Raw genomic sequence first — 18,186 nt, forward strand, 5'->3', positions numbered from 1 at the left:
TACCAGCAAAAATAATTTACTGTAAATCCACAAATTTCTTAGATTAAGATTGCCCCAAGTGAAATAAATTTCAATGTCCTTCAGGGTTTTATCCAATTACAATAATTGTGATTTTACAGTGTGTGTGTTGCTTTGAACTATAAAAGAGAATCTGTGCAATTTGTGAGAACATTTGAAAGTCGCTTGAAACAGTTTTTGAGTTAAGTGGTCTCCTAAATCTGTTGAGGCCGTCCTGCAGCTAATCTTTTCATAATCCCCCCTTTCTCTCTTTCTCTTTCGACACCAGTGTGTATCCAGGGCTCGTGGGAGTATTCATGAATCGCTTGGAGTGTGTATTTTAAGTACAAAACAGCCACGGGCTGTGCTTTGCTGCGTGCTTCATCTGAACAGTTTGGTCAAAAGAGAAAAAAGGGCACAAAAAATCTTTGGCTGGGTGCTTTTCCAACGGCAGCTCGTTTCTGCTCAGTGATAGCCCGCTGTGAGCATGTTCAGTCACTGTGCAGAGGTGTATTATATTTCAACCAGCACTTTGGAGTAGACTGGACACTAACCACTTGGTCAGCCCCTGATGTCTCCTCTAGCACAAACACTGGGGTTGATATTTAAGAGATGAGGATTTGTTTTTTGGGATTTTAGCCTCAGAGTATTTTTGTTTATTTAAGATAGCAGAGGAAAGGATGGCAAACTTCTACACTCACTGGCTACTTTATTAGGTGCACCTGTTCAACTGCTTGTTAACACAAATAGCTAATCAGCCAATCACATGGCTGCAATTCAGTGCATTTAGACGTGTAGAGGTGATCAAAGCAACTTGCTGAAGTTCAAACCGAGCATCAGAATGAGGAAGAAAGGGGATTTAAGTGACTTTGAACGTGGTGTGGTTGTTGGTGCCAGACGGGCTGGTCTGAGTATTTCAGAAACTGCTGATCTACTGGGATTTAAACACACAACCATCTCTAGGGTTTACAGAGAACAGTCCAAAAAAGAGAAAATATCCAGTGAGCGGCAGCTGTGCGGACAAAAATGCCTTGTTGATGTGAGAGGTCAGAGGAGAATGGGCAGACTGGTTGGAGATGATAGAAAGGCAACAGTAACTCAAATAACCACTGGTTACAACCAAGGAATGCAGAATACCATCTCTGAACGCACAACACTTCCAACCTTGAAAAAGAGCAGCAGAAGACCACACCTGTCAGCTAAGAACAGTAAACTGAGACTACAGTTCACACAGGCTCACCAACTCTGGACAATAGAACATTGGAAAAATGTTGCCTGGTCTGACGAGTCTTGATTTCAGCTGCGACATTTGGATGGCAGGGTCAGAATTTGGCGTAAACAACATGAAAGTATGGATCCATCATGCCTTGTATCAACGGTTCAGGCTGGTAGTGGTGTAATGGTGTGGGGGATATTTTCTTGGCACACTTTTAGCCCCTTTGTACAAACTGAGCATGGTTTAAATGCCACAGTCTACCTGAGTATTGTTGCTGACCATGTCCATCCCTTTATGACCACAGTGTACCATCTTCTGACGGCTACTTCCAGCAGGATAATGCACCATGTCACAAAGCTCAAATCATCTCAAACTAGTTTCTTGAACATAACAAAGAGTTCACTGTACTTCAATGGCCTCCACAGTCACCAGATCTCAATCCAATAGACAAATCTGAAGCAACTGTGTGATGCCGTCATGTCAATATGGACAAAAATCTCTGAGGAATGTTTCGAACACTTGTTGAAAGTATGAAAAGAAGAATTAAGGCAGTTCTGAAGGCAAAAGGGGGTCCAACCTTTTACTAGCAAGGTGTACCTAATAAAATGTTTAATGTTTTTTGCTTCAAGTGTGTGCCCATGTGTGCATCCTGAAAGAGGGCACACAGCAGAGGAAACTATTATGTAAAATAACTACTATACCACTTACACTATAATGATATAACTTCTACACAGCTGGTAATGTGAGGCAATTTGGAATAAACTTGTGATGAAATCAGATCAAAGAATCTCTTCTTTAAACCTCAGCACAAAGCACATATTCTATAAAAAGTGGGAAAATTGCAGGGGAGTGATAAAGTCAGCGCAAACAACCTGACGTCATGAGGGTCGTCTTGACTCCAGAAAGTCTGCAGGTTTGATAGAAACGTGTATTTTTGGAGGCGGGGAACACGCCGTACGCATATTGAACCCCCTGAAACTTTTGCCTTTTTGCACCGTTAACTGACTAAATCCAACTTTCCTTCATCCTCCACGCTAAAGTTAATCCCTTTGTGGGGAGTTTGTCTCCCTGTGTTAAAAAGAGATAAGCTTCTGTGTGAGGTGAGAGCCTGTGAGGTTAGGCAAGACGGGTCATCGTCTGTCCTTTGATTTTCGCTCCCGGAGGCCCGTTTGAGTCATCAAAGTGAAAAGTAAGTTCAGAGTAAACCTTTGGGAAGTATGCGCGGCCATCACAGTTTCTTTGTTTTAGAACGAGAATCCTCATTTTGCCTCTTCTTCTCACTCTGCAGCGCGACTTCACCCCAGCAGGTGAGTGTGTTTGTCCCAGTGAAATCTTATGTGACCGCCGGCGAGATGAAAGCATTAAAGAACTCCCCGGGGGTGTCCTCCTCCAGTAACCGAGATCTCATTGGTGCTCTGTTATTAAATGTCAGAGAGACCGTGTCCTACATGTGCATGTGTGTAGGTAGACAAGAAACAGCTCATTGGATCAGAGGAAAGAAGAGATCTGGAGTGAAGGGTAGGGGTGTCATATAGAGGTGGGTGTTAACCTTCAAACCATCTGTACTGTCAGCCCTGACTCTTATTTCAGCTATACGGCGGCTGAAACTTTGTAATTAGCGACGGAGGCTCTCTCTTCTTTCTTTTTACACATGCGATAGTGTCGCTTTCACACATTTTCTGCAAAGGTGGAGATCAAATACATGCCGGTAATGTCAGAGGTCAAGGGGAAGATCCTCACTGGTGATTTTCTTTGCCTGTGTGAGTCATGGGAGGTCTTTAACGTTTCTCTGCAGATCATCTTTATTCAGTTCCGAGCACCGCTCTTGGCCTTGAGCCAGTATGAGCTCTAAAAGCTGCGCCGTGACCAGAGTAAAAACAAAAATGCCGGATACAAATGTCTAAAACTGGCTCAATTATCCTATTGCTTCATGTATTTTTTTTTCTTCACCTTTTGTCAATGCAACCTCAAAAATATCATCAACCTTGGTGCTCGACTGAAGGCCGGGAGTGCTGTGCCATTATTCGCCACCAGGGAGCAGTAGCCTATTAAAAAATAATAATAATTGTGCCATTTCTTTGGCAGCTCTTTTAGATGGAAAAAAAGTGCATTAAAAAAATTCACCTGTCAATTTATGAGGAATAGATGTTTATTTTTATGTTTATTTTCTCTTTTTTTAAACACTATTGAAAATATCTCTGCACTGTAAGACAGCAAATCCTTCTATTCTTATATGTACTTATTCTCTAATACGTTTCTATTAAAGCTCTTCTCTTCTCTTCTCTTCTCTTCTCTTCTCTTCTCTTCTCTTCTCTTCTCTTCTCTTCTCTTCTCTTCTCTTCCCCGTCTTATCTTCAGCCCGTGCACTAACATAACAATGCACACTAACCACGAAATGCTGCAAAAGTGGCGTAGCAAACGTTCACCTCCAACAAGCCACGAGAGTCAACAACAGACAGTGCAAAGTGACACCGCCTGCAGGGCTGAGGGCTGAGTGCTTTGTCTGATGTGTGATGGAGTGTGGCAGGCTTGTCCCTTATTAGACTTATCACCTCCGCGAAATCGCATGAAATAGAGAGAATACACTCCGTGGGGTGCATGTCACCGAGCCAAGCAGCCGGAAAGAAGTATCACGCACACGCTGCAAACAAGTCATTAATGCCTAGCGGTTTAGTACACCGTCTTCGGCGGGTTCAGGTAAAAGTCCTCTCAGTGAACACCGACTTGGAAAACACAGACTTTTGCAGAAGTGCGGTACCTGTTATTCCTAACAGAATATTGATGTGAGTGTTTTTCAAAAGCCAGAAAGTGGTGGTGGTTTGTCGAAACTCTGTCTTTTCTCACAGTTTTTCAGCGTAATCAAGCAAGAAAACAAACTGACAGATACAACGGATATTTACCCAATTCTCCTCAGCTTCGTAATGACCACCCTGTCCCTCTAACTGAAAGGCAAAAAGCCCACAGAAGCATTGTCATCTGCAATGGAAATGAGTGTGTGCGACGCAGGAACAAACTGGCAGTTTCTCCAGACAGTAAACGTTAGCCAGAATGGTACTTTGCGTAAACTCACACGGCCATTGTGCTGATGATTACAGAGCAGCGGCGGCGCTAACGTGTCTGTTTGGAGGAAAGGGTCCCCGGCGTGTCCTCTGAATGCCTGCGTTTCCACGGCTGTAACATGGGAACAAAGACGGACCAGATGTGAATCTTTACGCGTTTGCATGTCCTTGGCGTGAATGTTGCAAATTGCGGGGGTTTCCTGTTACACTTTCAGCTGACCCAGACAGAAAGTAATTTCAGGTTGGTTTCAGCAGGGAGATATAACTGCTGGTTTTGCATGTCGAGCCATTGCTTTTATGTGTTCGCTTCCTTGAGAAGGAACGGGTCGTAAGTGGTTATGGAGGCAGTGTGGACGGAGCAGAGAGTGACAGGAGGCCCCATCCTTTCAAGGATGTTGACTGTTGAAAGCATAAGAGTAACAGCTGTGTGTGTGGTGTAGGTGTAGATGTTTTATTTTTAGTGAAAATAAGAAAAGGTACAGACAGAGAAAAATACTTATTGAACAGAAGTCTTTTAATATTTTTAAATAAGTAATCAGCATTTTTCACTGACAATTTGAGCTACCAAAAAACTTTTAATGTGTAAAAGTATTTGATACGTTCACAGCTTATATTTTACACCCGTGGTCCAGCTATCATACATATCCCTTGGGGACCCGGAAAGTGGTCAGCCTTCGGGTTCTCTCTCTCTGCCACGTTGGAATTCAGTGGCTATATTCCTCCTCTTGCTTTGAGAAAGCACCCTTTTTTCCCCAGTGCTGCCACTCAAGGTGTGTCTTCATCGACCATCTCGGTGGATGAGCCCTTGAGCTCGACGTAACACGAAGGCCGATGTTGTCCATTTTCTCGGACAATGGCGACTCGCAATTTTTCAATTACCCGAAACAGAAATACCACGAAAGTTATTAACTTCAAACTTTCAGCATGGATCCTTCACATGTGTGTTACAAAAGCTACGTGACTCATCTCCTTTGTATACTGTACATCTGGCCTCAAGCCTTGTCAGCCACCCCTTAAAAAATGCCTACGTTTGAATCTCATTTAATGAAATATACCAATAAAGTTCGAGTTAAAGGTCTAGGACCCAAAAACCCAAAGATGCCTTTCCCTTTTTTATGGATGCTCATCATATAAGGTTTGTATGGGCCAGTTACAGATAAACCTGAGCAGAAGAGAAGTTCCACTAAAGCAATAAAAGCTAGTAAGATGCAAAACATGAAGCATCTTAAACAATTAGCTGATTCTCCGCACTCAGTGCGTTTACATGCACGTGAAAAAAACTAATTATTGCCTTAATCGGACTATAACAGGAGAACTTAAGTGCATGTAAACACATTACTCCAATTAAAATCGGAGTTCTCATTATCCGATTGAGACACCCAGATAATGAGATTTGAATCGGAGTTTTCATCGGATAATGCGTGTGCGCATGTTCCACAACTACTGTGCTGGCGTGTGACCCTGGAACAAGCCGATCGCAGAAGAAGAAGACAAACGGAGCTGCTAGAAGAACCGTCTGAGGGATATCTCGGATCTTACCTGCACCAGAAGTAGCGCGAACATTATGTACGAGATTAAAAAATGTAGAATTATCCATCTGGTTGTTGTTTGAAATGCCGGTCCGTCGCATGAACAACTCTTGTTTATTATATCGCAAAATAGGTAAACAGGAAATCGGGCCGTATTGACGTCGATTATCCCGCTGATAAGACACGTATCGCCACCTAGCGCGGAGGAGGAGAACAGTTATTTGATTTTCTTGCGCTGCATGTAAACTGGGACAAGGACTGCAGTCAGAAAGTCGAATTTTGAGCATAGCTCGATTAAGCTCTGCATGTAAACGCACTGACTGACTCCTGCTGGATGTCTGCAAAAGTCCCCCCAAAAAACATCCCATCTACTTTATCTGTATCAAAGATTTAAGCTCCTCCCTCTTCACTCTGTAGACACAGACAGAATTTAATTGCTTCATCTTGCATATAGTCTGTATTTTAAACTAGACGAGGCCCTTAACAAAACTTGGTAGAGCCCAAACTCCAACAATCTTAATGCATTTTCACAGTGACCATAAAACGGCACAAAAAATGTCAAATTTTATTTTAATCTACCGGGGTCTTGAATAATACTTCAATGGTGAGCATTCATTTGGCTTTCCATGGTGTATCCGCCTCCAGCTCGGCACAAGTTGTCTGCTCAAATAAATTAGTTGTAAGCAGGGAGCGTTCTTTTGTCTTTTGTGGTATGCGCAAGTGCCAAAGTTTCATGCAAATGTAACGATCTGACGAGTAACCCTCACGCTGTCGTTCGTTTTGAAGGCTCCCGACCCCAGAATCTCCACGTGAGGCCTTGTCCCAGCAGAGCAGCCGCCGCGTAGAAGGAACCCGTCCCCCCCGCACTGTTCGAATGTGTCAACTTTAAGACGAGTTTCACCGCAATTTGTTGGTTGTTGGTAGAGATGGGCTGCGGGGATGAGCCAGCTAATTAGTCAGATGGGAAGAGAAGAGACGTTTGTGAAATGACCATCAGGGCCGTCTAAATAATGAGAGGCGCACAAACCGGCGACAGCTTGTGACCTCCTCTATGAAGACAATTCTGTGGCAAACAAACACTGCAGCTCAAAGTTCCAGCTGAACGCGCTTACCAGTCTCTAATTTTGTCATCCTAATGATGCTCTTTATACGCTTCCTTTTTTTTTTCTTGTCCCGCCCTCCGTCTCTCATCAGATTTTCAGTGTACAAATCTAACATGTGCAAATATCTGAGTGGTTTCTTCTCATGTAAAGTTACAAGAAGAATGTTTCTGGGTATATAAAGAGAATGGCAGCTGGAAAAGGCTGGGGGTGCCTTGTACTTTGAAATAACAAGGCACTAGAAACCCTCTAATCACCTGGCTTTTTAAACGTGGGTGGTGGAGAGTCGAGAACAAAATGCAGTCACAAGCATCACTTCCAAGGTTCGGGGGGTTATGTGTGAGGATTTTAAAGACTGGAGCCTGTCAGCTTTCAAAGTGCATGAAGCATTTGAAATATTCATGCTGGAAACATGTAACCGGTTTCACAGCAATCAAAAAAAAAATCTTTTCCACCGGTTTGTTAGCAAGACCCCGGTAATCGCACTGGAATGAGCTGTTATTCATACCGTGGTGATTTCCCTCCCATTAGATGAAGTGAGATGAAGATGAATTCTTAAAGCGCGTGTTTTATATTTCACTTGGGCAGTTTTCAAAGAGCCGCGGCAAATTGCCTTTCCTCAAACGCTAAATGCCAATTAAAAGTGATGTTAAAATGGTAGAAAGTGAACATTGCATGCAGAAGATCACTTTAAAAGTCTTGTTTGCAGAGAGGGGCGAGAGAAGTTGGTTTATTTGCTCATGAATTATCCTTGACACGTGTTCTGACTTGCTGCACAGATTTCCTCCTGGGAGACCACCAAAGTCTAGTAAGAAACATTTTCTCCAGTCCACAATTCCTCTTTGTCAGTGACAGCTGAATCTGTATTTCACATACTTACACTAATGGTTATGTCAGGAATTCATTTTTCATTTATTTATTTATTTTGCATTACAGTTCACTTATCACAATCAAAATTACTTTATCTAGATTGACAAGGACAGGGTCAGCCTTTCTCTCGCCTTAATGGCGAGGGGAGGCTTTTATACTTTCTCTCTCTTGCTCTAGGGAAGGTCAGCGTTGTGTTTTGGAGGCCCACACTGAGCTCCTTCTTCGCTTTTAAAATAAACGCCAGAACGGATAAATGGACAGACCCATGCATAAATGACAGACAAGACTTTTTTTTTTTTTGCTCCCATCGCCTTCTTCACATTTCAGCTCGTGGAGTTACAGTAGAGCAAATGAGAGGGAACATTACAGAGGATTAATAAACCAGAAGCAGGCTGAATAATGAGAGTGGCCCTTTAATTAGGGAGTAAAGCCTTAAGCCTAAAACTTGTATCATCAATACTGGGGCGATGGATGGCATGTAACAATGATCCATGGTCACACTGGACCCAGGAACCCAATCAATATGTTTAGTTTTCTGAAAATGACTTAATTAATAGGCCTGACTATAATAATTATAGATGAGCACTTTGACATATTAACCTGTGGTTGCATAAATTATCTGTAAGCATGTGCCAAAATGCTTCATTTATTATGTTAGTCATAACTTTCGTGTGAATCATTGCAACTAAATCTGTTTTAACATAGGAGAGTTGTTAAAGCTCCTCTTTTACCTTTTAAAATAACTGGAGCCGCCTGGGATATGATTTAGTTTCTCCAAATTTCATCAGTTTGCTGTTACGAGGAGTACTTAAATATAGAGGTATAATATATATTTAAATCCTATATCTTTCACATTCTCACAGGGGACACTGTTTAATTGGAATACGATCAATCTCATCTGTGCGTGTCGTCCCCACCTTCCCTGTGACTGTCAGCCGCGCTGCCCATTGGCGACGAGGCTGAGGTAACAAGCCTTTAAAATCCTCCAATATGCGCGGAGATGGGCGGTAGCGCTCTACGCAGCCTCTCAAGTGTCTGAAGTTAAAACTCATGCGCGCTATTCTCGCTGAGCATGTCGAGGGTCCAACCGGGTAGATGCATGGGAGTCACCGTGTAGGCATCCTCCAGACTCCCCACAACACTTTGGGGATTTTTATTTTTTAGGAACGCGCCGAGGCTTTTAGACAACTACACCCCGGCGGAGACAAAACAGCCAGTTTTGTCTGAGGCTCGGCTGCGAAGATGCTGCTCCACAGACTTCTCCTGTGTTTTTCAGTAACAGGTATTGTCTTCGCGCAAACCGACAGCTCTGGATTATTTTACGCGCTGAGATCAGAACTGTCCGAAGATGCCATCTTGGTGGCCAACAACGGAATACGCGTGCCTTTCGGACGATCGGTTTTCATCGATCCCATCAATGATTTGGTGATTCAGACGCAGCCGGGAGACCGGTGCAGCATCACAGTGCTGGATAACGATCCGCTCTCGCAGAGACCGGGGCACCTCTCTCCCAAAAAGTTTCCTTGCGATTTCGGTCCCAGTGATGTGACATACTCTCACTACGGATCGAGGAGCCCGGCTAAGGACAGAGTGAGGCTGCAGCTCAGGTATGACGCGCAAACCGAAACCGTTATAATCCCATTTATGATGGAGGTGGAAGTAGTTTTTACGCAGCTGGAGCTGCTCACTAAAAATATGCCTCTTATTGTTAATAATCTCAAAGGGATCAGTAATCACATCGATAATAAGATTTTAGAGTTTACGTATGACAGAGACTCTCATAAATGTGAGGTGACGTCCTTGTCCAGCGGCAGCCCCCTGCCCAGATACGGAAAACTCATTGATGGTGGTAAACTTTCCAAAATGATGGACTGTGATGAATTCACCCAAGCTGACATCCGGTATGAGCACACATCTGAAGGCAAGTCTCCCAACAGGGACTATGTTCCCATGGTTGTAGAGCTTCACGATAAGGAAGGCAACCTAGTGAAGCAGGAGTATTTTCATCTCATGATTCGTATTAAGGAAGGAGAAGAAAACACTCCTCCTAAACCCAGCTTTGTGTCCATGATGATGATGGAAGTCAGCCAATTTGTCATGACTGCCCTCACCCCTGATATGCTCGCTGCTGAAGATGCGGAGTCAGACCCAGATGAGCTTATTTTCAACATAACTTCGACTTTATCTTACGAGGAGGGCTACATAGTGAGCACGGATGACAGAAACCTCCCCATCACGTCCTTCTACCAGAGAGACCTGCGGGATCTGAAAATAGCTTACAAGCCACCCTCCTTGGATTCAGACACTGAGAGAATTTTCCAGCTTGAGTTTGAGGTGGTGGACACAGACGGGGCCGTCTCAGACCCGTTTGCTTTCATGATCGTTGTGAAGCCGATGAACTCTCTGGCCCCCGTTGTGACACGTAACACGGGCCAGCTGCTGTACGAGGGCCAGTCTCGGCCCCTCTTCAGCGCCCACAACTTGGAGATCAGCGATGAGGACAACCTGGACGCTGTTACGATCACAGTTGTGGACGGGCTGCGCCACGGGGACCTCACAGTCCTGGGCTCCCACAGGAAATTCTTCACACCTGCCGACCTGACTGCGGGAGTTGTTGTGTACCAGCATGATGGCAGTGACACGTACAGTGACAATATTGTTTTCAAGATGACGGATGGAAAAAATGAAGTAGAATTCCTCTTTCCTATTACAGTCGTTCCCACTGATGATGAGCCACCAATTATAAATGCCAACACTGGTTTGGTGCTATTCAAAAATCAAATGATGCCTATATCTCCCCTCATGCTCAGCGCTGCTGATATTGACTCTGAGGACTCAACTATTAAATTTACCATAATCCCCCCCTTTTCTACAATTGGCACCGTGCTCCTAAGACAATCGGATGCACCAGAGGACCCCTCCTCTTGGAAGTTCAATGCTGAGGATGAAGTCTATGAAAAGGAGGTTACAGAGTGGCTTCAGAAAGATATCACCGACGGGAAGTTGTTTTACAAACACACTGGCCCTCACAACACCGACACAGTCATGGATCAGTTTGTATTCACAGTTCAGGATGACAATGATCCCCCTAATGTATCAGGAGAGAGCGCTTTCATAGTTCGTGTTTTGCCTATCGACGACGTACCCCCCGAGCTGTTCCCTGGCACAACCCTGCAGATGACCGTTCAGGAGTACAAGCTCACTCACTTTAGCAAAGAAGTTCTGCGCTACACTGATTTGGACTCCGAAGACCGTGACCTCAAATACACTGTTATCCAGCCCCCGACAGACACAGATGAAAATAACCCAGTGTTGTTTGGTTCATTGGTTCTCACAGACAGCCCTGACACTGAGGTCACAGAGTTCACGCAAGCCCAAATCAACCACCATAAGATCTCCTATGGCCCCCCAGATGTTGAGCTTGGAATCACTGCCCATGTCGTGCAGTTTCGCTACACCGTTGAAGACACAGCTGGGAACAGCGCAGAAGGTGCTTTCACCATCTACCTCCAGCCAGTCAACAACAAACCGCCTCAGATTACAAACACCGGCTTTACCGTGTTTGAACGTGGCATGCAGATCATCACCATTGCTGAGCTGGATGCCACAGACCTCGACACAGAGAGTAAACTAATTACCTTTACTCTCAGCCAGCTCCCTAAACATGGCCAGGTCCAGGTTGCATTTACTGACCTCGAGGAAAAGGGGGTGTTCAGACTCGAGGACATCTCAGAGGGGAAGATTTCATACGTTCACGGTGGAGAGGAGACAGTGAGTGATGAATTTCAGCTGGACGTCAGTGATGGGATTCATACTGTAACCATAACGGTCAAAGTTAATGTAAAGCCCGTCGATGATGAAACCCCGACTGTTAGCTTGCCCGAGGGAACGATTGGTTCTCATATAGATGTGCTGGAAAACGGAGCCACAGAAATCACAAGTAATGTGATCCAGGGCCATGATGATGATACTGATGACCTGCAGCTGACCTTCATTGTGGAAAATCCTCCAGTTATTGGTGAAATTTTGGTTAAGGGAGTGCCTGCCTCTAGGTTTACACAGGCCGACATAATTAACGGTGTGGTGGTTTATGCGCACACTAGTGGGGAGATAGGACTTATTTCTCAGCAGGATGGCTTCAACTTGACTCTCACAGACATGTCTGATGATTGGACAGTAGGTGGTAATAAGGTCAATGGCGTCCATGTTCGTGTCACTATCCTTCCTGTTGATAGCCAGGCCCCTGAGGTCGGCGTTGGGATTCAATTCAGCGTCATTGAAGGAGAAAAATATGCCATTGGCCCCCAGCACTTGGACGCTGATGACAGCGACACTCCAACAGATGATATCCTTTGTACCATCATTGTTCAACCCACCGCTGGCTACGTGGAAAATATATCCCCTGCCCCAGGCTCAGAAAAGTCCAGGTCAGGAACAGCTATCAGCGCTTTTACCATCAGAGACATCAGGGAGGGAAATATTCACTATGTGCAAAGCATTCACAAGGGAGTAGAGCCAGTGGAGGACAGGTTCACATTCAGGTGCTCTGATGGTATCAATTTCTCTGAGAACCTTTTCTTCCCAATAGTTATCATCCCCACCAATGATGAAAAGCCAGAGATTTACTTGAGGGAGATAGTTGTGATGGAGGGCATGAACATTGTTATCGACACTCCAATACTGAACGGCGACGATTCTGATATTCCGCCTGAGGAGCTGGTGTTTATCATTTCCAAACCACCCAAACATGGTGCCATTTTAAACCAGCTGTCCACCGGCTCCATTTTGGTGACTAATTTCACGTTGGAGCAGATTAGAGAGGCATCAAGTATTATTTATGAGCATGATGACTCAGAGACAACAGAGGACAGCTTTGATGTCATTCTGACTGATGGAAAATACTCTGTTGAGAAAACAGCCATGGTTATGATCATCCCTGTCGATGACGAGACCCCAAGAATGCTCATCAATGATGGTCTGGAGGTGGAAATCGGAGAGAGCAAGGAAATCAACAACAAAGTGCTCAAAGCAACCGATTTAGATTCAGATGACAGTACGCTCACTTATATCATCCGTTTCGGGCCCGGTCAGGGTCTGCTACAGAGAAAAACCCCTTCTGGGTTTGTGGAGAACGTCACACTTGGCATGAATTTCACACAAGCTGAAATCGATGCAGGGCTCATAGTGTACACGCACAATGGACAGGAGGGCATCCGAGACCTGATCAAGTTTGATGTCACCGATGGAATGAACCCTCTCATTGATCGTTACTTCTACATCACTGTGGGCAGCATCGACATGGTTTTCCCCGATGTGGTCAGTAAAGGTGTGTCTCTGAGGGAGGGTGGAAGAGTCACTTTGACCACAGATCTTCTCAGCACCACCGACCTCAACAGCCCTGATGAGAACCTGGTCTTCACTGTGACAAGGGCCCCAGTCAGGGGCCACTTGGAGTGCACAGATACCCCTGGGATGCCCATTGTGTCTTTCACTCAGCTCCAGCTGGCTGGCAGTAAGGTTTACTACATTCACACCTCAGATGACGAGGTGAAGATGGACAGCTTTGAGTTTGAAGTTACTGATGGCTTCAACCCTATTTTCAGAACGTTCCGAATCTCAATCGTGGACGTAGATAATAAGAAACCTGTCGTGACTGTAAACGGCCTGGTCGTCACAGAAGGGCAGCTCAAGCTGATTACACCGTTTGAGCTCACTGCTGAAGACCAGGACACGGCCGAGAGACTGATCAAATTCATCATCACCCAGCTGCCTGTTCATGGCAAACTACTCTACAACAGGACCACGCCCGTCACTAGCTTCACAAAACAAGACCTCAATGAAAATCTTATCAGCTACAAACACGATGGAACTGAATCATCGGAGGACTCCTTCTCCTTTACTGTCACCGACGGCACACACACTGACTTCTATGTCCTCCCCGACACCGTTTTTGAGACGAGGCGCCCTCAGACCATGAAGATCGTCATTGTGGCAATGGACAATGGCGTCCCACAGATTGTGGTGAATAAAGGAGCGCCCACTTTAAAGATTCTGGACACAGGTCACTTGGGATTCCCCATCAGCCCCAAAGTGCTGAGGGCAGAGGACAGAGACAGTAGTCCGGCCACCCTGGTGTTCCACATCACCGCCCAGCCCAAACACGGTTACATCGTCAACATGGGACAAGGAAACAACTCCATCAACACATTCAGTCAAGGTACGCTCTGAACAAAACACCCACAAGTATTTCACTGTGTTGCTTTTACATGAATATTACATGTGGATCGCGCAAAGGATTTATTCATTTTTTTTATTTATCTGCTGAAAGATAGATGGAAAAACGCCCATCTTAAAAATATAACAAGCATCTTTACTGTGCTTATTTGGTTAATAGACGGGTTGGCTGCAATCATAATTTCTCTAATTAAATGTTATATTACCCAAATGTATCATGTGATACTTCAAAGAAACAGAAGCTTAGAAGTTCAAATTCCCTGCAAACCTTTATGTTCTGCATAATTTTTCACACAGCCTACCAAAGATTTTAATTTATGGAGTAATAATTATTCATATGTGTGACAAGTTCCGGCTCGGGAATTTCAATAGTTAATTTGTGGGGGCCTGATTTAGATGTGCCTTGCTCATCAAATCATAATTAGCAGACCAAAGTTAGAGGCTGATGTTTCGCGCAAATGTCTTGTAGACAGTTAGAGATGAATAATTTATTATTTCTGCATCTCTGGGGAAATGTTCACATCTGATGTTCTCTACAGTGGTTTGTTAAATGAAGCAGGACAGAAGGAGACGATCGCCTGAAAAGGTCAGAGAGGAGCTCTTAATGATAGGATGGCATTTGAGTTGCGGCACATTCTGATAGTTTTACCAATTTATTGGAACTTGCACGTCATAAAAATTGACTGAGGAAGATTGAAAGCTTTCAGCAAAGTACATGGCCATACGCCGCCAGCATACAGAGCTAAATATTTCTCCTTGACTGTGGATTCGAGCACAGTTTTGCATGTCTGTTTACTGATATTGCAAACAGAATCAAACAATGCCACTGATTGAGGTTTAGAGCGACGCAATCAATGCCATATTTCATATCACGCTGAGGCAATTAAACCAACAAGTAAGAAAATTCACCTGCTTTTGCCACAGCTTGGCGCAAGCGCCGACATGGGCTGGGAGCACAAAGTGAAAAAGAGCTCTTCAGTCTGCAGGAGACGGACACTTCTGACAACCGCTGTGCGGCTGCAGTCTTTGAAAATGAAAAAGAAAGGGCACAGATGAGACAGGGGTGCAGCGGAAAGAAAAGCAAAGGGCAGAAGAGGTTGGAGAGAGCAAGTAAAGTGGAAGAGAGTGCAAAGGAGGCAGGGGGATAGGGGGGTTGGGGGAAGGGAGGGGTGGTGTAGGTGGCATGAGAGAAATAAAGAATGAGGGAAGGGGCGTGAGAGATTGAGGGAGAGAGCAAACGGGCTCATCAGAAGAACCAGTCAGGTGAAAGAGACAATCCCTTGCTCTTTATTTACTCTTCCCATTTCCAGGGCACATCCCACGAGGCACTCTCTTTACATATTTAATGAACAGTGTGCCCCTCGTTCACACTCTATATTTGTAAGGTCCTCGGGTTCAAGTCCGTGGCACGGAGAGAGAGAGCGAGATCTCCTCCACGAACAGGCAGATGATTGAAAAAAGGATGAATCTGAAAATAAAACACTGCTCTCACGAAAATCACTTGTATAATGCATAAAGAAATAAAATGAAATGTTGTTGGAATGGATGAGAGAGAAAGGGAGAGGCAGCAATGAGGAGAAGCCACCTAAGAGGCTATAGATGTGTCCCAGGCAGGAGTCACAGGTTTATACTTTTATGAACCTCCCTCCTCTGACATCTATTATTGAAGGAGGTGGTTCACCGGGGCCAAGCCCTTTTACGGTCTTGATGATTTTTCTACACTGTAATAGATGTTTGTGGAGAACGGTGAAAAAAAAAAAATGCAGGCAGAGCCCTGTAATTCAGAGAAGTCGGGAAAACAGCTGTGGAAATGTATGTGCCCACCGCCAATCCTGTTTTTAACATTCTTACCTTCTCTGTTATTAAATGATCCACTGTCACCTGGTATTTGCAGGGCTGTTGACGCCGACTTTTGGCAGGTGTCGGATCTGGACGCTTGCTCTCGGTTTAACTCGAGTGGCCTCCGACGCGAGGTTGCGGCCTTATCGTCGTGGATTACAGATGCATGACTTTGAGAATGCTTTCTCTGGTAGAAAATTGTTCATGCTGAGTGCTGATAAGGCACTGAATCAGTGTGATATTAGAGACCTGCTGTTGCTGTGGCTGATACGGGGCTGGAGCGGGATAGCTTCCGTCTTTGAGCAATTATTTGACAGGGAGAGTGTTTGAACAAGCCATAAAACCATAATTCAGCTTCAAAGTGTGTTTGAGGCCATTTCTGTAGTCAGCGTGGAACATTACATGAAGGTTTTTTTTTGTTTTGTTTTTTAATCTTAAAATGCAAATTGTTTTCGTAAGTATGTATTTTAAAATCTTGATAAGGACGAGTCTCCATCGCAGTTTAGACTTCAGCCATCACCTTGCTTTAAGATGCAAAGTGATACTCATTATGCATCGTACAGTGCATCGCTTCACTTTGAAATAAATGATACGCTGATCTTCATTTCCATTTAGGAAGTAATTATATGAAACTTTTTTAAGTTAAACTATTTAGTGTTTGTCCTTCGTTTGATTCCAATTTGCTTATTTATTCATTTAATATTTTTTCAGATGTTCTTCGTTCCAAGTCAGGAGGATAAATAAATAAACTAAAACTGCTTTTTTCTGTTGCAGCTGATATTGATGACCTGAACATCTGCTATGTGTTGCGGAACGAAGAGAATGCTACATCCGATCTCTTCCACTTCTCCGTCGAAGACAGCGGTGAGATTCTTTATATTCGCACTAACACCTGTGTGTTTGTAACTCCCGTTTCTGGAGTAGCTGCTATGGCTCGGAGAAGCGCAGCTCACTGCTCTTGATTGTGATCGACCTTCGAGTGAGCCCTCGAACTTTATATTCCACCTCAAGGTGAGATTCATTTTACAAATTGTTGCAGTCAGATTTTATCAGCTGATCAGCGGAGTGTATTTTTACTTTGTTTTTTTTTTTTTGGCTCTGTTAGACATCCGGTGAGGTACAGAATATCAAATCTGGCAAATCTGCCGCGGAGGTTTTCTGTCTGTAGCTGCAAGTAATGCAGTTACAGGGAACAGGGAGCTGATAAGATGTCCAGGTTCATCAGGAATAGAGAGCGTGGTGCCAAGATTAACACACACTGTTTTCACAGTTCAGTGAATTAATGAGGCCGTCTGTATAATTTGTAAATATGTCTGGAAGACATGTCAAGTAGTGTTACTGTATGTCTTATCTCATTCCCTGGGCTTCTTTGTCAGAGTCACATTTACCGGAAACACAAGCTCTGTCAGAAGCTGCGTGTGCGTAAACTACAAGTCAAAAGCTTGGATATGCCTTCTCATTTAACATTTTTTTCTTTGTTTTCATGAGTATTTGTGTTGTGGATTCTCACTGAAGGCGTCAAAAAAGTGTGAAATAACTCAAAACATGCTTTATATTTTGGATTTGGTAGGGCGACCGTGCAACTGCTGTAACCACAAACATTCATGGGATTTCACCTGGGGACTGAATAGGGGCTCTTTAAATTTGTGGGGAAAAATTAAAAAGTATGTATAAAAAATGTCTAATCAACCAAAAATTTAAAATAGCCACCATTTGCTTTGAATACTTGCTTTGCACGTTCTAGGCATTCTTTCAATGAGCTTCATGAGGTAGCCACCTGAAATGGTTTTCCAACACTCTTGAAGGACTTCCCAGAGATGCTGAGCACTTGTTGGACCCTTATGTCTTCACTCTGTGGTCCTTCTCACCGCTAAGAACCGTTAAAGGCAAGAAATTCCACGATTAACGCTGACAAGGCGCACGTGTGAAGCAAAAACCATTGCAAGTGGCTGCATCATGAAGCTCAGTGAGAGGAGGCCAAGGGTTTGCAGCGCTGTGAACAATGCAAAGGGCGGCTACTTCGACTAATCATTTAACATGTTTTTCTCCGCTGCATAATTCCATATATTTTGCTACATATACATTTGATGCCTTCAGTAGTTATATACAATGTGGAAAGCAGTAAAAATAAAGGAAACGCTGAACGAGAAGGTGTGTCCAAACTTTTGAGTGGTGCTGTTATCTATTTGAATATATAGTAGAACAATAACCATTTCCACTTTGAAGAAAATAACCGCACATTTTCCCCTCCTCCCCACTTTTACTACGACCGACTGCACATCCGTAATAACTGCCATTCGGGGCCCAATTTATGCACATGAAATTAACACTTAGAAATCAGT

The 18,186-nt window shown here is 44.1% G+C and overlaps 1 protein-coding gene across 2 annotated transcripts in view; it reads left to right on the forward strand.

Moving 5' to 3' along the window:
- The first annotated feature begins 8,851 nt into the window (after window positions 1–8,851).
- The window catches only part of frem2a (FRAS1 related extracellular matrix 2a), a 60,651-nt gene continuing 51,316 nt past the window's right edge, over window positions 8,852–18,186 (forward strand). For both annotated transcript variants that reach the window (XM_047607971.1, XM_047607972.1), the window contains exons 1-2: window positions 8,852–13,988; window positions 16,619–16,708. In XM_047607971.1, the coding sequence (XP_047463927.1) occupies window positions 9,014–13,988; window positions 16,619–16,708 (5,065 nt within the window). In that variant the 5' untranslated portion in view covers window positions 8,852–9,013. The remainder of the gene's footprint in view (window positions 13,989–16,618; window positions 16,709–18,186) is intronic.

This window comes from Mugil cephalus, chromosome 15 (genome assembly GCF_022458985.1).
Source record: "Mugil cephalus isolate CIBA_MC_2020 chromosome 15, CIBA_Mcephalus_1.1, whole genome shotgun sequence".
NCBI classification, from domain to species: domain Eukaryota; kingdom Metazoa; phylum Chordata; class Actinopteri; order Mugiliformes; family Mugilidae; genus Mugil; species Mugil cephalus.